The 22,673-nt window shown below is 45.8% G+C and overlaps 1 protein-coding gene across 4 annotated transcripts in view; it reads left to right on the forward strand.

Annotated features, from left to right (window-relative positions):
• ARHGEF9 (Cdc42 guanine nucleotide exchange factor 9) overlaps window positions 1-22,673 on the forward strand; it is a 177,813-nt gene that overhangs the window by 149,937 nt on the left and 5,203 nt on the right. For 2 of the 4 annotated variants that reach the window (XM_029087029.1, XM_010176200.1), the window contains 3 exons: window positions 4,443-4,574; window positions 15,759-16,002; window positions 16,738-16,806. In XM_029087029.1, the coding sequence (XP_028942862.1) occupies window positions 4,443-4,574; window positions 15,759-16,002; window positions 16,738-16,806 (445 nt within the window). Of the gene's footprint in view, window positions 1-4,442; window positions 4,575-15,758; window positions 16,003-16,737; window positions 16,807-18,733; window positions 18,737-22,673 lie in introns of all 4 variants that reach the window. The other 2 variants (XM_029087030.1, XM_029087031.1) reach the window with 2 other exon arrangements.

Consider the following 22,673-nt stretch of genomic DNA (forward strand, 5'->3'; position numbering starts at 1 on the left):
AGAGCTGCTCCAGCCCTCGGATCATCCTGGTGGCTTCCTCTGGACTTGCTCTCTGCCTTCCTCGCTCTGTCTGCTCCTGTGCAGTTGTTGGCTAGACACCCATTTTCACCACCACTCCCCTGCCCTCCTGGCTCCTGCAAGAACATGGTGACATGCTGGTGAGCCTGCTGCAGTGCCCAGCTCACTCTGGCGCTGCTCCTGTGCAGGATTTGCAAGCTTGCCGTTTGCTTGGGCATGACTGTGGTGCCCACCACAGCCTCAAGTGCAACTGCACCCTTACTGAGTGCCCTTTACAGGTGATGTGACGATGGAAAACAGACCTGCGCCTTGGCAGACGTCAGGATTGCTCTGTTCTGTGGCTTTTCATACAGCGCTTGAACCAAGCCAGAACAAAGCGAAGCAGCAATCCCTGCAGCAGTTCAGGCTCCCTCTCCGGCCCTCCTGGCAGCTGCCAGCAATGCTTCCCTCCCTTTCAGAGCTGTTTCTTCTCAGAGGAGGGAGGTGATGTGGCGCCCTTTCCCTGGGAGGGGAATGGAGGTCCCCGAGCCAGTGGCAGGATGTTTGGCACAGGAGGGAGCCTTGCTCATCAGCCTGGATTAGTTTTAACTCGCTACTTACACAGATTATTTTGGTTTATGTAGATATCTAGACATTTCTACCAAAGATTCCCATGGGTTCCCACTTTGGCAGGTTTCATGAGTATCAAATTTACATGAAGAGAAAAATATCTATAATTGAGAAGTAGAATGAACACTGTCCTTTAAAATTTCTTCTCATTCTTGTTATTTTATGTGTCCTTTAAATCAAGGCTTGGTGCCCTTAATTATGTAATATATAATAGTTGGCCTCAGCCTAATGTGACGTTATTGAATCCAAGAATGACGTGGAAAAAAAAAAAAAGATGTGTGCAACCAACGTACTGTTGTCAAAGTGAGGAAAGCCTGATGAGAAATCCTGCTGGGGAAAAAAATCACATCGGGGACTGAGAGAGATCCTTCTCCACCCTCCTCCCCCCACCCAGCAACAGAAGGTATCAAAAATTGAGCCTGATGAAAAGGACAACGTTTCTCTCGCTTTCCTTTTTCTGATCTTTTTGTAGCCCAGAGTGCTAATCAACCTGTCAATCTCTTAATTAAAGAACAGCAGTGTCAGTGCTCGCTGAATGTTAACTAGTAAAGGGCATTTCGTGCCCAGCAGTGCCAGCAAGGAGCTGTGTCAGGAGATAGGCTCAGGCACAGGGGAGGGGGTCCGATGGGCTGATGAGCGTTTCTGAGCCTGAGACAGCATCTGCTCAGGGATTGCTAATGGAAAGAAGGAGCAGGGCAGACTGGGAGGTGTAACGTGCTGCAGCTCGTGGGGCCGTGCCCTTCCTTGGTGTGTTGGTGCTCTCAACAGCATTTCTTTCATGACACTAGTAAAAACCCTTTGGTTCCTCCTGGTTCCTTATTACAGAGAGTGGTGGGCACCTGTAGCCTAGTTGGGGAGCTGATGATCAATGTTTCTGTAGCAGCAACAGCAGTAGAAGAGCTGACCCTCTACTGCAACAGTGGGGATTAACCCTACGACTTTGTATGCCATTCTAGCGCTGGCAAGCTCAAGGGAGCATGAAGCACATGTCCAACCTAGATCTGGGTGACCTTCTGCTCCCATTACTGCACACTAAATAGTTGGACTCTGCCTGTGACTGCAGGAAGAAGAGGAGTCAGCTTTCTTTTTGCTGCCCTTTGTATGTAGCAGGATGCAGAGTGCAAAGTCTTGATGCAGGCTGCAGGGGGCTGAGGTTTTTATTATAGGCTTACAGGATAGCTCAGGTTGGAAGAGACCTCAGGAGGTCATCTAGTCTTCTCTTGGCCGTTTTGCTGCTATTCTCTACTAAAGTCAGTAGGACATCTGCCAGCTTAGAGTAGCTAGAAGTTCAGCCTCTTCCTTTTTTAGCAGTATTTCCCTTAACTTACAGAAGGATATAGATGATCTAGCCTCTCTAGGAGTTGCTTGGAAAAAAAATAGAAAAGGAGAAGAAAATTTTATCCTAGTTTTGTATAGGATCAGAGGAATCCAGGCCCAGAACTGGCTTTGGAGAAGGACTGGGAGAGGCATTGTGGAAAGCCTGCCTCAAGCCAGGACCAAGTATTGAGGCATGCTGGGGAAGTCAAGTTAGCAGTGGAGCAGAAAAGCAAACGCTTCCCTCCTTGCCCACCACCTGCAACTCGCCGGATGAGCCTCCCAGTAGGGAAGCTCCACCAGCAGAAGACAGTTCATGCTGTTCCAAGACTGTGTCCGGAAAAAAATGGCTTTCAAGGTCCATCGCATCTGCTGTAGGAGGTTCTAGCGGCAGAAGGATGCTGGTGCATTGCGATAGCAGCCGAGGGCTTGGAGGAACAGGCGGGGCCATGGAGATGCTGCTCTTGAGGGAGGAAGGCTGGCCAGCCATGTACTAGTCCAAAACTATTTGCAATATATATTTCCAGTTTTGCTAACCCAACATTGGAAATCATCTATTTCTAGCCTATAGACTGTATATATAAATTGTTTTCCCAACATAAAAAATGCAATACAAATCCTATCACTTCAGATATAAATATTTTTGGTTTATGTTGCTCGCAGGGACTACACAGTTTGGATTCAGCTAATCAAGTAGAAGTGTTTACAGAGTCCTCTGTGTGTCCTCAGGCTTGAGATGCTACCACAGGAGTAAAAGACAAAACTGGCTTTCTATTTTTAGCAGACAGCCTCTTCTAGGCTCGCCCCCTCTTTAAAAACCTCCCATCCATAGGCTCGTGTGAATCTTTCTTTGCATAAGCTCATGTTAAACCAGGAAAGCCCACAATTTCTGGAGACCGTGTCTTTTCTTCAGAGGCTTTTTGTTCAAGGGCTTGTGTATCCCCGAGCTGTCGCAGCAGCGCACAGTCCCCAGTTTCTGGCCAGGAGGTAGCACAGCTGAAGTCAGACCCTTCCACCACACTCTTGAGACATTGCATGATGCACGGCTCATCCCTCCTGGGAACAACCCTCTGTGATCCCTGGAATTTATCCCTAATTACGTCTTCAGATACCCCAGCCAGAGAAGTGAGATCGAGAGGTGGATAAATACCTCGCTGAGGTGATTTGAAAGTCTGTGCTGCAGGATGATGATGCAGTGACTTAATGAAGTTGCTGTTGTCACAGGGCCCAGGGACTCAGGCAGTTGTTTCCAGTCCATGCCAAGAGGTTAATTACACATTTACCTGAACAGCAGTCTGAAATCCTCACCAAGAAATTAGGAGTGGGGATGACTTTCAGTTGCTTTGGCACCTACAAGTGTAAGCAGTACCAGAAAAGCGTGTCTGTCTAGATGCCCCCTGTAGCTGGCTGAACCTTTACAAGCTGTTTGCTGAGATTTTGTGATGGTCTTGTCCCAGAAATTGGTTCTAGTTTGGCATCAAAGCCAGAACTGCACTAGTTTCAGAGCCAAGAAGAAAAACAGAAAGCTTTGCTCTCACTTACTCCTGAATCCCGCTCCTTACCTTTTAGCTGAAGTCATCCTGATTCCTTCTGTGAGGTTGCAGACACGCTGAGATGCCTACAGGGCAGGCGCTGGTGAATTCACCCATTTTTAATAAATAGTTTTTAATTAACTTTTTAAAAAGTCCAGCTCATCCCAATTAGTGGAGGGTGACTGCATTTGTTCTCTCGGAGAGTGGGAGAGAGAGCACTGTGTTTTCAAGACCATCTGCTCATGAATCCTTAAAAAAAAATTGGGGAGGAAAACAAGCGTTAGCCGGAGGCAGAGAAAGGGTGAGGGCATTCTGGCAGCCGGCTGGGGAGGCCTTGCCAGCTGGGGGGGCCGGAGGCTGCCAGAGGAGCTGGGATGGTCCTGACTGATTTTTTGGAGATGGGGAGCTCTAATGAGCTATGGGAGAAGGGACTGTAATTGCCTGAATGAGTGGGAAGAGAGGTGACAATCTGGAGGGGTGAATTTTGGCAGCCTCGCGGGTGGGGGAATTGATATCCCGGTGTAGCTGGCTTTGGCTGCTCGCCCGAGAGCTCGGGAGGGGATGTGTGTTGGGATGGTGTTTTAAAGGGATGAGGTGCCAGGGAATTTGCTACCCTGAATCCAAGGCGTGGGCCTGAGGAAGGGGCTTTGCTTTCAGGATGCCACTGGCATCCACGGTCTGGTGCTACCTGGAGAGGGGGCAACAGGGACGCTGTCTGGAGCAGCGGTTCTGTTTCTTTCATCATTGCAGCATGAACCATAATGACCCTGCTTCAAGCATCCCCACTCTCCCTTCATTTATTTCCCTTCCTTCAAAATTATGCTCTGTCTCCGGTTTCTGGTCTGAAGTCAGACAGGGTGGCTTTGAGAGTTGTAGAAGGGCAAAAATCTTACTTAATTATCGCTCCGTCCTGCAAAGGGAAACTGCCCTGGCTAGGAGGTTCACTCAGCCTTGTTCTCTGCCCTCTAGGGAGATGATATCTTGGACCGCAGCTCAGAGTTGATCTACACGGGAGAGATGTCCTGGATTTACCAGCCTTATGGACGGAACCAGCAGCGTGTTTTCTTTCTCTTTGATCACCAGATGGTTCTCTGCAAGAAGGTAAGGACATCCAGGGAGAAAGCAGCACGGCTAAGGACATGCTGCGGACAGGCTTTCCAGTCCAAAGTGGTTTTTAGGGCAAGGTGGCTGTTTGCTACACGTGCGGAAGAGGACATGGATAGCACCGAGAAAGGGCAATCAACATGCTAGAAATACTGAGTTACAGGATGGTGAGTATGCTGTGAGAGAGAGATTTTATGCTCGTAGCCAGTCCAGCCTCCACTTGTTCATTTCATGCCTTTTTCTGGTGTGCCCCTTGTTTGGCTTGTTGCCTCGCTTCTACTTTTGGGTTTTGGCTGCAGCATATGATCTGGGATTAGGTAGCCCTAGAATTCTGTATGAACCATGAAACCTGGTACTTGGGCAGACAGCTCTATTACTGCATTAAAATGATACTCATGGTCTCTTGAAGAAATACCAGGCAGCAGCCTGGCCTGTAGCAGGGTATATGTGCTGTTACTTGGTGAAATGCTTCTTAAAACTCATCCTCATGTAGCTGCTCTGCTGGTTTTTATAAGGTGTATCTCTGCCTTGAACCCATCGTGAAGGTAGAAGGCAGCTGTGAAGAATACAGATGCTGATTTGTTGTGGTATTAATAGCAGCAGGTGAACTGTGTTTTGGAGCAGCTGTGTTAAGTGGTAGCATCGGAGCTGTGTTGCTGTAGCCAAGCCCGCTAAGGCAATCCCAGCTCATTACCATCACAACTGTTTGAAGTGAAGTGACAAAGCGCGTAAGTCCTGGGTGTCTCTGTCTCCTGACAGATGGGGATTCGTTGACATTTTCACTGCAGCTACACAGATAACAGTGCAGAGGGAGTCCCCTGGACCAGCTTCAAGTAGGAGCAAGGACGAACTGCAGACGTCTCCAGCCAGACACACCAGGGCTGTGTTCCTCTGACATCTCAGATGCTGAGGAAAGGTTGAGCAAGACCTGCGTGGCGTCGCAGGCCTCTGAGGAGTGCCCTGCCGCTGCAGGAAGCGGTGTGGGTGGGGGCGTGGGTGGCTCCTGACTCACCGCGGCATCGCTGCCGCCGTGCGCAGAGCTGCGGCCTGTGCCGTTCAGTAGTGGGTGGCACTTTCTTCTCCTGAGTCATGGTTGACTGAAATTTTGCCTTCTGCAATGTTTGTGCTTATTTTTTTCCCCTCCTTATTGCTGTGTCTTTTATTTCTTTCCTGGCTCTGTAAAAAAACCCCCGAAAACAACCAAACCACAGAACAACAATAACAAAGTCAGATGGTCAGAGAACTGTCATAATGATTCTGGAAGTATGCAGCTGGGATTAATTTTTAATCTTGACCTCCTATACTTTGATTGTGACTCTGAATTTCCGATTTATAAGGCAGCATCCAGTTTGGCTTGTGCTGGCTCTGATCCAGAGAGGTATCGAGCATTCCCTTAACTCCTGGGAAAATCAGAGCTGGGATTTCTGTAGTCATCTGTATGAGCAGAGCACGTTCAGCAATTCAGAGCCGGCTGCTGAGGGCTCGACAGGTTGTATCAGTATGCAAACGGTGTGACAGTGTGACACTGTCCTCTTCCCTTACGTATTCAAAAGGCATTTTGTGGTGTGTGAGTGGCAGTGCTGCACAAGAGATGCCTTCATGGGAAAACGCCCTGCAGATTTTCGCTGTCTCAGAGACAGCACAGTGGTCTGGGTCTTGGCAGAGAGATTGACTCTGTGTCAGGATCTAGCAGGCTCTTCTGCCACTAGCCAAGGTCCTGGGGGACAGTGTCCCCACTGAGCTTTAAGGTGACAGAGCAGATGGTGGTAATTCACACTGGTGAGCCCAATATCATGGGCACAGGGTTCACACCTTGTTGTAGGTTCTCCTTCTGCATTTCTTTTTCCAGAATCAAACTGCAGTTGTTGCTCTTCAGCGTGTTGGGGTAGGAGAGGAGATGGGGTTACAGCTGGACTCTCCCATCTTGAGAACGTTTTCCTTGGACATTGTTAAGAAAGATTGTCTGAGTATGGAATTCAGAGGAGTGCTGGCTCGCATTTCAGGATCACACATCCTATATAAAATAAATCTGAATGATTTATATCCTGTGTTGCCTTGACCCTTGTGTCAGGCTTTGCTGTTACAGATCCCAGCAGGTAACCATCTAGGAGTATGACCTCTGCTTTAGAGCCAGAGCACTATCTCCTGGGGCTTTCTTAGTAAAGCACCATTTATATAGACTATATATATTTATATCATGATGTGGGAAGCTGGGACCAGCCTTCTTTACCCAGTGCTTTAAAATTATTCTCTGAGGGATATGAAGTATGCCCTACCCATCCCCAAGAGCAAGGAGAAGACAGCAGAGCTGTGGGGGTGCTGGTGCTCCAGCTCCACCTGGCCAGCACTGGGCAGAGCACCATGTCCTGGGTCACCTGCAGCACAGCCTGGTGCCAGGCATGGGCGTTCAAGTGCTTGAGCGTGGCGTGAGCTTCCAGTTTCATGTCGCACTTGAACAAACCCTCGGGGAATTGTAGTTATCTGAGTCCAGAAGGGAAAGTTTGAGATTTCCAGAAGGTCTCAGAGTTCAGACTGGTCCAGGGCTGGCAGCTCCTCTGCCTTGTGTACAGGGAGAATTAAGTCTTTTAGAGGTTTCCAGAGCAGCAGATTGAACAGCACCCCTTATTCCAGACACGGGCAATGAGAAAGTTCATGGACAACCTGACCTGTGTTTTGTGTCAGGTTTAGTCAGTCAGCGTTCAGCTTTGGTACCGCTTACGATAGCACATCTCAGTGACTCTTCCTCTTCAGGAAATCTTCTGCATATGTGGGTTTTCCTCAGATACAATAAATTATGATACATTCTTAATCATGACATGGTCTATTTGAGAATACATTTATTTTTGAATTATAATGGCTGAATTTTACCTCTTTATTGATCAATAGGGATTTTTAATAGAAATAAGGAACTAAAACCAATTTCTTATTTAAATGTGTCATAGATACTTTAGTTTGATGAAAGCATGCTAGATATCCTGAGAGGCCCTAGAAGACAAGAATATATTTCAAACAAGATCTCCCACTCCTCCAGATCCTCATTGCAGTTATCTGCATGTCATCCTCACCTTCATCACCTGTTGTCTCCCTGGTAGATGCTTGCAGCTGCAACAGCTCTGTGCTGTTGAACCCCCTAGTAATGCACCTGGATTCTGGGGTTTGACAGATACTGATACGTGAGTTTCCGATGGAACAGGTAGAGTTTGAGATGATAAGCTCTGTGACAGTTTTGGATGTTGGTATTCTCTGTCATCCCCTTTGAACTGCATCATCTGCAAAACTCGTTGCACAGTGGGCTCGCCAAGCTGGGTTAACTTTCAGCCATTGGATTAATGTCAAACTCTCCTAATGGATTTTCTGCCTGTGTTTCCTGCACCAGAGCTGGGACATGGCAGTGTGCATGAGGACAAAGCAGTGCTTTCTTCTGAAGAAACTGTCGGTTGGTTACCCTAATACAAAAATGCCTTTTGGAAAGGAAGGAGGTAATAAACTGTGTAGGAAGCAAGCACTGGCCTCAGTTTGCCTTACCATATGTCTATAACCAGGAAACAAGAATCCGTGTTCCAGTACGCTCACTGTAATTACCAAGAAATGAAGTCAGTCCTTGATGATGGTAGCATTAAAAGATGTTGCCTTAAAGGCATAAGGTCTACTTTTCTTATCACCCTGAAGTTGAGAGAGTTTGACACAGAGATGCTTTAAATTTGCAAATCATAGTACTTATCATCTAGGACTGTGACACGTGGTGTTAATTATGATCATAGCTTGTTACGTTGGGGGATGCTCGAAGTGCTTATGTGATAGATGAGGATGTTCTTTTTTTCTGTTCTGGGTAATAGTTTGGATTTCCCCAATGGACTTGAAAGTGCTCTGGTGTTAGGCTGGAGTGAAGGGTTAACAGAGTTTCTGCACCAATTTATGCTTTCCTTTCACCAAGAGCCGAACAGTCCCTGATGGGGCTCTGTGTTTAGTGTCTTCTGACAGCGCAGAAAGATCGGTGACTACGTGAAACACATTTAGTTTGCAATTGCACTTTTTATGTGTCTCTTGTAATCAAGAGGCAATGCGAACTCCAGCTTGTGGTTTATTGCTATTGCTGTCTTCCCTTGAGCTCTGAGAGCAGAGCAGGTTGGATGAGAAGCAAAATGAGACCAGTTCAATAGCAATAGCCAGACAGTCAGAAATAGCTGTGCTATAGGAGATAGAGTAAATAAAATAATCCTGTCAAACTCCATTGCTGTTCATGTTTCCAAATGGGAAGATAAAAGAGACATTTCTGAGCCCTTTTAGTGTAAGGTCTACTTCCCATATTGCTTCTGATAGAAACATTGAGGTAATCTTTGCACCAAAACAACAGCCCTGCTTTTATTACTGGCTAAATAGGTCTCACAGGACCAGCCCAAAATCTTGTTTGCAAACACAGAGCAGCACCGGGACAATTCTTATTACTTCAAGTGGTTTTTTGACCCAGAAGGAACACTTGGACTTTTGCAGCTCCTCCCACCCCTTCTCTTTTCCTCCTAGTAACGCAGGTCTCCATTAAATGCCATGTTTTGGGTCAGGCCTGGGCTCAGCCTGCAGCAGGGTGGGAAAATGGGTCAGGCTGGGTGGCACTGGTTTCAAACAGCAGCTCGGTAGCGACTCGGTGGTGTGCTGCACCGACAGGCAAGGCGTGCTGCTGTGGGAGCTCGGGACGTAGCATAAGATGGGCATGCAGATGACCAAAAAAACCCACACTGGCCTGGTCACAGCCCCAAAGCAAAGTGTAAGATGAGGTTTTTAAGGAACAGTGTTTCCTTAAAACTGTGTTTCCACGGCCCCACTGACGTAGCCCTGTGTTCCTGCCCAGCTGATCAGTCAGGGCTGTCTGTGGACAAGAGGTTGCTGTGGGTCCAGGCTGTAGAGCATGGCAGGGAAGTTGCCCCTCATTACAAGAAGGACATTGTGGCACTGGAGCATGTCCAGAGAAGGGCAAGGAAGCTGGTGAAGGGGCTAGAGTACAAGCCTTATGAGGAGCGGCTGAGGGAACTGGGCTTGTTTAGTCTGGAGAAAAGGAGGCTGAGGGGAGACCCAATTGCTGTCATAACGCTGTGGTAGGAATGGAGTGATGATCCCTGGTGGAAGAGCCACCCTGTTGCACGTTACCTCCCCACAGCACTCAGGCCACCCTTTGCCTTGCAGGAGGGATGGAGGAAACCACGCGATGCCAACATCTGCCACTGACCACCTCCCTTTGGTCTGCCAGCTCCGAATCCCAGAGCATGTGTAACGCTAAGCTACTCTTACACCATCGAAGGCTTTCAATGTGTCTTTCACAGATTACTTATTTACAGCTCCCAGTTGCCCTATAAAATAAGCAAATATCATTATCCCATTACAGAGATGGTGGAGGACCTAGGGAGGAATTGCATTTCAGCCAAAGGCCTGCAGCCAGTCCCAGCCAGCCTCGGGAGCTGTGCTCAGAAGACCTGACTGCATCCACCTATTCAGAGCACGTAATTCCTCCCCAAGTCATTTTGAAACTGCTTTGCCATTGGAGTATGCAGGATTTTGATAACCAGGAGGACCAATAACTTACATGTGCAATGAGGAACTTGTAATGGATTATTCTGTGGTTGGCATCTTTTATACTGTCAGCTTGTAAGAGGGATCTAATGACTCATGGCTGGAAATGGCTCTTCCTCCACTTGTGTTTTACAGATTATTTGTTTTATGCATGGGAAGTAGTGTGTGACCTAGTATAGAGTAAACCATAGCACTTGAAAAAAATGTGCCATCATAAAATCATAACCCTTGCTTATGACCTCCCCATCCATTCTTGCACACCACCCACTAGGAACCAAACAGGACGAGGTTCTGAAATGCGTGGAGATGTCTGCACACAAAGCCAGCAGGAGCCAGTTACCTGGGACACAACCAAGCCAGGTCCTCCCAAGTGCTCTGCTCTGCCCTCTGATGGAGGGGATGATTTCCTCCTTATGGGCTACGTGCTCCTTAAGCTGTTGAATAGCTTTTAACTCTAATGCCATTTTGCAGTACCGATGGACTGCACGGGCAGATTGCCCTCCTTGTGATTAATACTACGTTTCCTCTGCAGCATCACAGGAGGGTTTGAGTCTTACAGGGTCTTGCACAACCACAGGGTGCAGAGGCAGTGCCTGGCACATGGAGCTATGGCCTGGGAGGACTCGTGGCAGAAAAAAGAAATTGATTAAAGCTAGAGAGCAGGAGAAAAAAGCAGTACTAAAGACAAGTAAAAGTCAGTTTAATAGTAAGAGTTATTGGACAGTCTGATTTACAGGTGCAATCGTTTCTACAGGTATCTAGATCCACTGCTGTAATTTGGGGGTAGGTGCATAATTCATTGTGGAAGCCACATTCCAATCGCAGATCTTCAGGTTTTCCAATAAAAGACCAGCCTTGGTTTCCTTATGATGGCCACAAAGGAGATTTTTTTTTTTTTTCTTTAAAGCACAGCTAGAGAAAAGTCACCTCCCCTTTCAGAGAGGGGACAGTGACATGGGGAAATTTAAGTCAGAGTGAGAGCAGCAGAAAACAGCCTGAGCAGGTCACCCGGGCAGGTACATCCCCTGAGCACAGCCGCTACCTCAGGCATAAGCACTTCAGCTGTACACCTCTGCCAAAGCAAATGCAGAGAGCAGAATTGTGGTAGGTTTACATAATGTGTCAAAACTTTGGGTTTTGCTCCCATCAAATATTACTTTTTTTGGCTTCATCTTTTCCGTGTGAATCCTTAGTACATATTACGTGAACAGACTGCAGAGCATTATTCAGAAGAGCTTAATTAGCTTCAGCGAGGGAAAGAAAAGGAAATCACAGAAGCTGTAGGGTAAAAAAAGATCATATTTAGACAAATAAGTGCAAATGACCTAGATGCATCCATTTCCTGAAGAGCCACACGATGCAATGTGGATGCTGGCTGCAGAGACTGCGGGTTTATGAGGCTGCTCCTCGCGCTTGCTGTCCCACTCTGTGCCTTGGGGCTTCTCCCGTACTGGCCCTGAAGTCCATAGTGATCCTGCTCACTCTCATCCCATTTTCTCCTCCATCTGTCACCTTTCTCTCAGCATCAAAACGCAGAGCTGGGAAGAACCCCAGGAGATGAGCTGTTCCCTTCACAGGATTAACTATACTCAGATTCATCTCTGATGGATATTTTTCTAACCTTATTTTTGAAACTCTCTAAGGAATGCTGTCCCAAGGCTTCCCTATTTTGTCTGTTCTAGTGTTTAACTACTCTTATAGCTAGAAAGATTTTTTTTTCCAAGTATCTAATCCTGTTCTCCCTTGGGGTAAATTAAACAGAGTCACAATGGAGAATAATTGATCACCGGCCTCCTTAGAAGAGAGGCAGCTATCACATCTTGGAATACCAACAGCGCATTCCCTTTTATTTATGTCCTTTCTACATTCAACAACTTCATTTCTTTGTCCTTTCCCAAGAGTCTTTTTTTTTTTTGTCTTTCTATATTTTCTCACACTTACCCGATTTAACTACAAAAAATAATTCTGTATGACATTCGAAACTGGACAGTGTAAGCCAGCTAGTCATCATCCTGGCTTAACTCTGGGCAGGATAATAGATAATACTGTACTAATATAGCCAGCAGGTAAATTCTGTAGCTTAATTTCTTCCCAGTTCTCTCGTATGTTATCCCGGGGAGACACTGGCCCAGGTTGGCCAGAGAAGCTGTGGCTGCTCCTCCTGGAAGTGTTCTCGGCCAGGCTGGATGAGGCTTTGAGCAACCTGGTCTAGTGGAAGGTGTCCCTGCTGATGGCAGGGGGGTTGGAACTGGATGAGCTTTAAGGTCCCTCTCCATTAAAATTTACTCAAGTAGGAAATAATATCCATTTACTGAGTGCTGGCAAGAAGAGGGGAAGAAAAGAGAAGTGGTAGTAGGAAAAGCCTAACCCATTAAAAATGACATTACCCAGTTACAGTTATTAATCTCCTGTTTGGACTGAGCTTTCTAAAAACCAGGTGTGTCCAAAGTGTCTTCCATGTGCAGACATGTGCTATTCATCAAGATGTTCATGTGCTCTACCACTCTCTGAAAAATAAAAGAGTCTGATAAAAACAGGGAGTACTGGAGTTTATGGTCAGTGAGCGGGGGGAATGGGCCTTCTTTTGTGGAAGTAGGAAGGAACTGCAGTACTGGCACAGCATGGACTTGCTCTGAGCTCTTTACCTTTTCGGTCCCTCTTTGAATGGTTTCATCTTCCTCCCTGTCAGCACCTTTCTCTCCTTGGGCCTCCCTCCACTCCAGGGGCTGTTTCTTCACCAGAAAGTTCCTGCCAAGCTGGAGGCTGAGACCTCTGGGAAGGGTGATAGGAGAAAAGATGATTAATTCCTTTTACATTCATTATTGAAGTTTCTTCTCAAAGTGAAAGCAAAAGTGGCAGGCAGGAGCTTACTGTCTTTCCCTCATTTGTCCATGTGCTTGCTTAGTGCTCAAGGACAAACACGCGGTGTTTCTTCTTCTTCTGCAAACAGTCTTGGTAGCTGAGCATGTTCTTTCCCATTATTGCATTCTCACCAATAATATTCCGTGGGGCTAATTTATTTCCAGAAGCGTCTGTGCGATTCCATTACCTCCTCACTGCTCCTGCAGTAACTCCTAGGCAACACCGTTATCTTCACATCCAGTACTCGGCAACACCTGCAAAACACGGGAGCCTCTCAAATGCACTGCAGGAGCCTCGCGGGAGGCAGCGATGGTTCCTCGGAGGGGAAATGGATGGAGCAGTTCAGTCAGACACATCCAAACCCAATGTATTGGCTTCTGGAAGTATAATGACAGCACAAAGCTGTTAAAACATTCAATTAGCATTAGCTATTAAAAACAGGTATTAAAAATAGCTTTTCTAAAGTAAAATTTGAGAGATAAGAGAGGAAAACCTGCATTTAGTATGTGTAAGGGAAAAAGCTAATGTACAGAGCCTTGACTTTTAAGAGCCAGGTAAGAAGGAGGATTGTGATTATTTATTCTTGTAATACTTTTTATGAACAAATCTCTACACAATCATGAATATTGCATAGAAGAGTACGTTTGATCCCGCTTCACCCGTCCTGCTCACAAGGACAGTCCGTTCAGTGTTGTGTTTTGGAAGTTTTCAGCAGCGAGTCAGTTCTCTCTGGGGAGAACAGTTGCTGGTGTAGCTAATTTAAGGAGCACATCTTTTTTCCTTTGAGATTTGTTATCAAAGTTTTTTGCGAATGTAGTGGAATAAATGCTATTTCTAAGAACTAGTCCAAGACTCAAATTTCAACACAGTGTGCAGTATTGATTTAATTGAACAAGTTTAGGGTGATGCTTACAGCCTTTTCTCAGCACTTCACTGGGCGCAGAGGGAGAGGAAAGCAGCAATTTTCCAAGTCAGGACAAAACATAATTTATTTTTTTTTTAATTGCATATTCAGCCTGAAATACTATTTTCTTATGTTGTGGACAGCGTCACTACTCAAAGCCTACATACTAGAGGAAGGTATTTGTACAATACGGTAGTCAGTGGATTTTTTTTCCCCCTAGAGCATTCTGGGGGAAGGAGCTGGGTTTTGAAGACTACGAGCTTCTGAGCAGTCTCATGGTCGTTAAAACTGTCTGACATATCCATGAGCAAGTCTGCTACAAAACTGTGATGTACAATTTATTTGCTGAGATTAATGATTGGTTTAAAATAATACCTACTGCTTATCTTTAAAAAAACCTCAGTACTAAGTCTTATTTGAGTAAATAAATGCTGTGCATTGATTTTATTTTTCCTCTTAAATGAATCCTTTGACACAGCATTTATCTTTAGGGCACTCTCAAAAATCAAAAAGTATTTAAGTTAATGTAATACACCTAAATATTGGGTTTTGAGAGTGGATAGAGGAAGGAAATCTCAATAGTGTCCTGCTAAATTTGGCTTGTAAATACGTATGCCTTGTAACTTGAATCATCTTATGTGGTCATGAGTATATAATTAACATTCTATTTTCTGATGATCATTTTTTGTTATCTGTTCCTGTAAAGACATAGAGATGTGGGGCCAATGCTCCTCTCACACCAGTATAAATCAGGAATAGTTCTGGTAAAGGCAGTACAACTTTTAGTGGACAAAACCAAAATAAGTATGAAGAGGGAAAGAAGGAAAATGAGAAATTAACTGGTTTTTACTACAGTTTATCAGCATTCCCAATTTCACATCTCTGATTGAGCAGGTGACACAACAGATCTCAAAACACTTTTTTTTTAGTGCCACCTCCCGCTGTCTCCCAGGTGCCGTGAGCGCGTGTCCTCCTCGCTTTGGCAATATCATGGGAGCTGATCCACAGCAGCGCTGCACCGGCTGCTGCCGGCATGGAGCGGAGGTTGCACTGGGCATGTCAAACAGCCACAGAGCTATGGGTGTTCTTGTAGGAGCTCTGAAAAATCAATAATGAAGACTATTTTCCTTTTCCATTCCCAACGTAGAGAAATGAGTTTTTTGCTGAAAAACAAGGGGCAGGAATAATCAGCTTAGGAGATGAGGATGAACAGGTTGTAAACGTCAAGGAGGGGAAAATAAACAGTTTAAGCTGGCTCAAGGGGTTAAAACCGGGGCGTGATGAGACAGACAGGTTAGGAGTTCTTTGAACTGAGAATCGAGGTGATTTCCTTGCCAGTGAGTTGTGTATGAATGGGAAATGGGTTCCAAGAAGGGGCAGAGACCCATCTCCTCTGACTCAGGATGTGTTTGGAAAATGGATCTGCGCTACCCAATCTGCACTGCCAAACATGCCTGAGCTCATTTCTAAAGGTTTATGCTTCTACAACAGCCTTATTTGCAGCACAGGAATCCTATCAGGCCAGTGGCCCGTATTTTCCAGTTTCTCGTCCTACGGAACAGAACTTCCCATCATAGAAAATGTTGGACGTGTGTTACCTACTCAAAGGCATTTCTTCGTACCTACAAGTGAAATTTTGCAGCGTGAGGATTTGTATTTTGTTCTGTTATGCCTGTGATCTACACTATTTGCTTAGCCAGCAACAAATGTATTCCCAGCAGATGAGGCTTGAAGAATCTGACCAGGTTTCACCATCACTTCTTTCTTTTCTCCAGCCCTCCCATGAATCCCCTGGTGAGTTCAGGCTCTGTAAGTATCTTACCTTCAAGTCATCTCTCCTTTTCTCTCTGTAGGATCTGATACGAAGAGATATTCTGTATTACAAAGGTCGCATAGACATGGATAAATATGAAGTGGTGGATATAGAAGATGGGAGAGATGATGACTTCAATGTCAGCATGAAGAATGCCTTCAAACTTCATAACAAGGAGACTGAGGAAATGCACTTGTTCTTTGCCAAGAAACTGGAGGAGAAGTTACGATGGCTTAGAGCTTTCAGAGAAGAAAGGAAGATGGTAAAAGAAGATGAAAAGATAGGTGAGGAGTATGAAATGAATCTGAAAGGAGATTGTTGGTAATGCTTAATTAGCCCCAACTGATGGAGAAGCCCACTTTTTTTTACCTTTTTTTTTTTTTTTTTGTAGTAGTAGAATTACAGTTCAGCCGTGTTCAAATGTCCTTGGTTGCTCTCATAGTCATAAATAGGTCTATTTCCAATTCAGTTACTGGTATTTTTGTCCCTCAATGAACAAATTCTGCCCATAGCTTCAAGCCTGGACCTCTGTGGGTATTGTGGGAGAAGGAAGTCTTTGGCCATCTGACTTCAAAGTCTGCTGGCTGCATCATTTCTCCTCTGGTTAAGCATGTCTTGTGCAGGGTAGGAGGGCAACGAAGTCAATGACTTACCAGCCGTGCCCCTCCCTCAGCATCAGCCCATAAATTGACTGTTAGCAGTGTCAGTTCAGGCTCTGTGTTGCTCAGCTGTAAAGCGCTGGGCATATTTATGATCCTGTACAAATAATAATAATGGGTCTAATCTTACTTTCATGCAGCCCCTGCACAAGTGAGATTATAAAGAGGCCCACCCTTTCAAGGAAGATTTGTTTTTCAGTAGAATACCTGCCCGTACACACAGCTCACTGGGTGATGCTTTACCACCTAGGGCATTCTGCGTTTGCCAAACACTGCAGAACATTCCCCCTTCCCCAAATGAAAAAAAGCAGCTTTGTAAGCAATCTTCTGAATTGTGTTTGCCGTGTTCCCTTTTTTCAGGCTTTGAAATTTCTGAAAATCAAAAGCGGCAAGCGGCAATGACAGTAAAGAAAGTCAGTAAGCAAAAAGGTAACCGGCATCATGCACTGTGCCTGGTGATGTGAGGGTGGAGCGGGCTGGGCTGAATCCTGCTGGGTTAGGATCCAGCGTCCCCCTTGAATTTCCCCCTCCCCCTTCTCTTTTTTATAAAATACCGTTTGTGCTTTGTATCCTTTCTTAATGTATCTGTGGGTCAAATTAATCTCTGGTCTAATTGGTTGAAGCCAGTGGAATTTCACCAGAGATGAATTTGATCTCGTGTCTCCAGTCTGATGTCCAGAAGCTGTCCTTGGGGGCAGAAATCTCAGTTGTTTATCTCAGGCTGAAATGGGAGTGAGTGCGGAGATGTGTAGGGGTTCTGCTAATTCCCAAAGTCTCTCATTAGCAAAGAAAGAAAGAAAGATGGTTAAAATACTGGAGATGGTGAGGGATCCACCCCTTTCCTGCTTTCAGAAAGGGGACACTCATGTTTCCTGGGGCTACCTCTAACTTTTTTAAGGACAACACAGTAGCATCAAGTCTAGGAAATACAGTATCTTAGTAAAGATACTATCTCTCTCTATACATAAGATTCATTTCCCCACCCAGGCAGGCCACCGCCAACTAATAAATGCCATGCTCAACAGAGTCTCAACTGGCGAAACAGCCAGCGGTAGTTATCTCTCACGATAACTCTTGCAGCTACAGGTTTTGAAATACTACATATGGAGGGAAAGTCAGAGAGGTCATTTTTCAAGTTTTCCAAAGCTTCACAAAGTCATAGACATACTGATTAATTACCAAAGTACCATGGCACAACTAGGCCTATAAATGGGGTTTGAGAGAACTCATCGCATCTGGGCTATAGTCAGTTCCAGGCAGATTTGTCCACACCTTGGGTTGTTTTTTGCACAAGTTGAAGGAGCTCTTTGCTTTCTGCCTCACCTGTTTGTTGTCTACTGGCTTTGCTGGTCCAGTAGTGGTTTGCTAGACCAACTGTAAACTCCTTGGTTTGCTGTGTCTCTCCATTGTCATTAGTCTTCTCCTCTCTACTGACTTCCTATGTTGTCTTCTAAGATGTTCTCTAAAAACTCTCCTGGCCAGATTTTCTAAGCTCAAAGGATGCACACACCCAAAAACGGGCCCAGGGATGTGTATCTTGCACAACGTACACGTAGTTCAGGCACTAACGGATGCTGTTACGAGCTCGGTTTTGCAGATCCGCGCCTCACCACCAGCATGCTTGTCCCTCAGCATGGAAGCAACCATGGAGATGATGGCAACTGGAAAATTAGAGAATCTTGACTTGCATGATGGCCATGACAAAACCAGTTTAAGTTATTATTTACTATTCAGTTAATTATATTAATTAATTAATTAATACTTTAATTAATTAATAATTGTACTGTTCAGTCATTAAGTGGCACAGTTCAAAGGTGCCTGAGCATGCCTACCAGTATTCCCACTTAAATCACTGGACTTGCATCCTGACGAATACAATATGCCTAACCTTACGTATTTCTTACACAGCAATTGCTCTCGTTTTCTCTCTTTCTCTCTCTTTCTCTCTGAGATGAAAAGGGAGGGGCTATTGTCTTAGACTTCTCTGACTATAAAACTAATTAGCTCCTAAAACACCAGTCAGCATTTCTTTCATGATACGCTGTAACATTGGCAGTTCTTTTTATGAGATGAAGTCCCTGGGTCAGCCAGGAATTCAGTCAGACCCCAAGCGTCACGTTAAGCAAAACCTGGTTGTTTTACTTAAGACATGACATCTGAAAAACAACAAATAGGGTCATTAAATGAGTAGCGCTGTTTCTTCTGTCCTGTGTTGTGGTAATCATAGCCCAGTCTTAGATTAATGATACTAAGTACTGGCACTGAATGTTTTGCTGAAAACTCGTAGTTTTCTTACTCTGTGGTTTGTCTTGTGCCCAAGACCCAAGGAGAGGCAGGAGGCAGCCGGAGCAGGGAGCTGGTGGTGCTCAGGAGAGGGAGGCAGGAGGAAATTCCGGAGAGTTAGTTGGGTTTTAGTGCCTGATTTTTTTAATCTCGCCATACGCGTTGTACGTATATTGACAACTGTTTTTTTGCCAAAGACCTTGGCAGGCACCTGGGGCTGTGTTGCTGAGGCTGAAGTGCAGCCCTCGGGGCTGGGAGCTGGCAGAGGCGCGTGCCTGTACTGGGAGGTTGCTGCCTGCGGGCACTGTGCGCTGCCTTTGCCCTCCCCGCGCAGCCTCTCCCACAGCACGACAGCAGCATTGGAAGGGGCTTGACGTTGGTTTTTGAGCATGGGTTATACCTGGAAAGCAGTGAAGCCCTTTAGGAGTCAGACTGCTTCCACTGCACTCAACTACTTATCCGTTTAAATTTCCAGCCATTGCAAGACAGGTCTTAGTGGCTGCAGCAGGGCTTGACGGCTCAACGGCTCGACCTGACATGACGAGAGCCCTGCTCCCGTGCCAGCCGATGCCTATTACAGCCTTGTTTCTAGATTATCTCAGTTGTTCCCTCCACCTCTTAAATGGGAAACCATGGTAATTTCCCTGTCACAGAATACTTAAAGAAGAGAGAAAAACTGTGAAGGAGGTGAAATGGAAAATGCAATCAGCTTTGTTAGAGGCGAAGCAGAAAAACATTTTTCCAGTAGTATAAACTGCCGCTTATTTCATGCGCTGTTGTACCACACCTCCCAGAAGCATTACTCCAGAGCTCGCTGGTGTGCGTTAGAAAAGGAAACGTTTAAACTGCTGCTCACTGCAGCAAGCGAGGGATTGATGCTGAGAGATCAGCTGGTAGCAGGAGAAGAAACCTTAAAACTCTGCTTTTTAAACGAATGGAAACTTAATCTGGGTGATGAAGAGAGAACACAGCTCTGTGTGTTTTGAGAAGTTTTTGATCCCAAAATGAGGGTCCTGTGAGGCACAAGGCAGCCTCCTCTGGAAGCAACCCCCTCCTAGCGCTCACGTCTGCGCGGAAACGCGTGTGCAGTGCCAGGCTTCCTTCCCAATCCGTTTAACGATGCGCAAGGTCAGATTTCAGCAATAGACTAGGATTTGCACTGCTTATTGGATTGGGCAACACATAATGATATTAGACCAGGTGCCTTAAGACCGCATTAAACCAATTTTTGGCCTTCTTTAAGTCCATTAGACATAAAGTAAATGGGTAGTGTTGGCTCTGCACCTTACCGACAGATGGAGAAAAGGTCTGTTTCCTTGTTGGGTTTTTTTCTTTTTGCATTGATTGTTCAAGATTTTGCCTCTCAGTTACTGCCCTTTAGCTTCTTCTTATGTCAGTGTGATAACTGGAAATAGAATTCAGTGTGGTGTCTCCTAGAAAAATAGTAAAGTAAGAGAATTTATTTGTCTTGACTTACAAAAACAACAAAAAACTCCACAGCCCTTTTTAAGCTACAGCCAAGCAAGTGTGCAACTTTTCTCCAACAATTAGTGTTTGCAGCTTTCAGAAACGTTCCGTCAATTTTCTGATCCCCAGCTTTGTCCCCATCCGTCCCCACGCAGGAGAGCGTGTACAAGTAAGGGATTTTTACTCATGTTCTTCGAAGCTGTCAACCAGGGGTGTCAGGGGGATTAGAGGTTCCAGTGCCTAGGAAGGAGACCTCATTCTTAAAACACTGTTTCCCACTGATGTTTCCATTTTGGAAAATGAAATGTCTGTTCAAATTTAAAGAGGTGACCTTAGTGCTAGGTGGGAGGGTTTCCCACCCCAGGAGAGCTCTTCAGACCCATCCTATGAGCCAGCTCCTTCATGCCCCTCTCTCTCTGTCCTGTGTATCCTCCTCTGCACTGTGCCACAGCCCCACCAAAGCAGATGCCCTCAACCCAGACGAGGCTTTACCCTGGTGGTCTGGGACGTGTGGAAGGATGGAAACATATATTCAATCACCGTCACCTCTCGCCCTGAGCTTAGAAGGATACTGTCATTAAATCTGCCCGTAAATACTCAGCTGTACAAACCCAGCAGGGGTTAAAGCACCAGCCAGCATGGCTGCTTCGGCCCGCAGTAAAACACCCTCTGAGTCACTGACTTTTCCTGCTCATTTCTTCCTTTCTGATCACTTGAGCTCACAGCGAACTATGTCATAGAAAGCCTGACCCAAACACCCCACAGCTTTTTTCTGACTTCTCAAAATTCTGCACTTCAAGCTGTCCCTCAGCCAGTCTGCATAGCAAAATGAGACGACTGCGTAGACGTGGTGCTTGGGGACATGGTTTAGTGGTGGACTGGGCAGTGTTGCATTTACAGTTGGACTCAATGCTTAAAGATCTTTTCCAACCAAAACAATGCTGTGATTCTATGTTGGCATACTTGTGTTGGCTTCATCCAGCTGGTGAGGACAGGTCTTACTAGGTAACAGAGTCTGTAGGTATCTCCTGTGGTTCTCCTGAGTGTTTAAGCCTATTTTATTGCATCTTTGTTGCTAACAAGATTGACGTGGCCCTGAAACATTTCCCCATCCTGTTCACGTGTGTAGGTATAGCCTTGGGGGGACTGAAGGAGACTGCGCAACAAGGAAGGAGATTGACTGCTTTAAAACAAGAGAGGGGCATTTGCATTTTCAGATAATCAGGGTCACTTCCCTTTATTCACAGAGCTTCCCCCAAAAGTAGGTGAAGGAATGGAGCTGATACGTTCTCAGTGGTATTTCCCAACAGATTTAGTGAAATCACAGAGCTTATCCCATTGCTTGTAAAATCCAGACCCTACCCAAACCCTCCAAAATGCAGGTGTTCTGCAGTGCCCATCTGCTCACCCAAGCACTTTGTGCTCTGGGTCCACAGGCGCTGGTCTCATTGATGACAGCATAGAGAGGTGGCTGCTCACTCAAGGCATTAGTAACTCAGCTGGAACCAGTGGTATCATCTGAGATCTCGTCAGATATACAAGCTAAGGCAAATTGTGAATAAATTCTTGGCTGAGACACCTCTAAGGATGGTACCAGTGACTTGGCGATGGGCACATGCTTCTGAGCAAATTCGCCAGGGGAGTTATTTGGTGAGAAACAGGCCTCTTGGGTTTTCCATTGGCCTTCATTTGAAGAGCCAAGATGTTAACATCAGTGTCATGTTGAGATTCCAACTGAAACAACTTTGTCAGCCCAGATACTCCCGCACTTTTGGTCTGGTGAGGTGTCTTAGGTAAGGGAGACTGTTGCTACCCAGAAGAAGCTGCAGTTCAGGGCAGTGGTGGATGAGCTGATCTCTTCCTCTCAAGGAAACAGGATCAGTGTACAGACTGCTGGAGGAGAGGGAGGCTATATAAATACAAGATGAATAAATCAGTTTTCACCTGGCTTTGATTGATAAAGCACTAGGATCATTTATTCCATCTTGCCTCGCTTAGCTTTTGCTTATCACATGAGGAATCATTATCTTAATGACTAGTCTAATGATATCAGGCTGCAGGAACAGACTTGATAGACTCAGGAAGGTCAAGTTACCTCAGTATCTGTAGATGCTGGGTTGGCTGTGGAACAGCCAGGGCACAAGATGACTGTTTTCCTCTGTTACATGTCTCAAGCTGCAGTTAGACCTTTTCCCTCCCTCTTCCTCCAAAGCAGAGAAGTTGGGCTAGTGGTTAGAAAGAAGCTAAGTCATGTTCTCCTCACCAGTGCCATCCCTGGTAATATCTTCCTCTGCCAGGCCATTGAGTAAAATCTTGGGCTGCGTAAAGAGCCGTGGCTTGTGCACCACTTACACTGCTCTTGAGTTGAGCGAGTATGGCAACATCTGAGTCGGGCAGTTTGGCGTGGAAGTGTGAACCAGTGAAGCCCGCAGCGGCTCAGGACTGCCTTTGGAGGCAGACATTTCCTGTTCCCAGCTGCCATCCACATCTCTTGCTGTAATAACTAGATCTGCAGTCAGGGAGCAGAACTAACACCAGACACCGCA

Source organism: Antrostomus carolinensis, unplaced genomic scaffold (assembly GCF_000700745.2).
Source record: "Antrostomus carolinensis isolate BGI_N321 unplaced genomic scaffold, ASM70074v2 scaffold3989, whole genome shotgun sequence".
Taxonomy (NCBI): domain Eukaryota; kingdom Metazoa; phylum Chordata; class Aves; order Caprimulgiformes; family Caprimulgidae; genus Antrostomus; species Antrostomus carolinensis.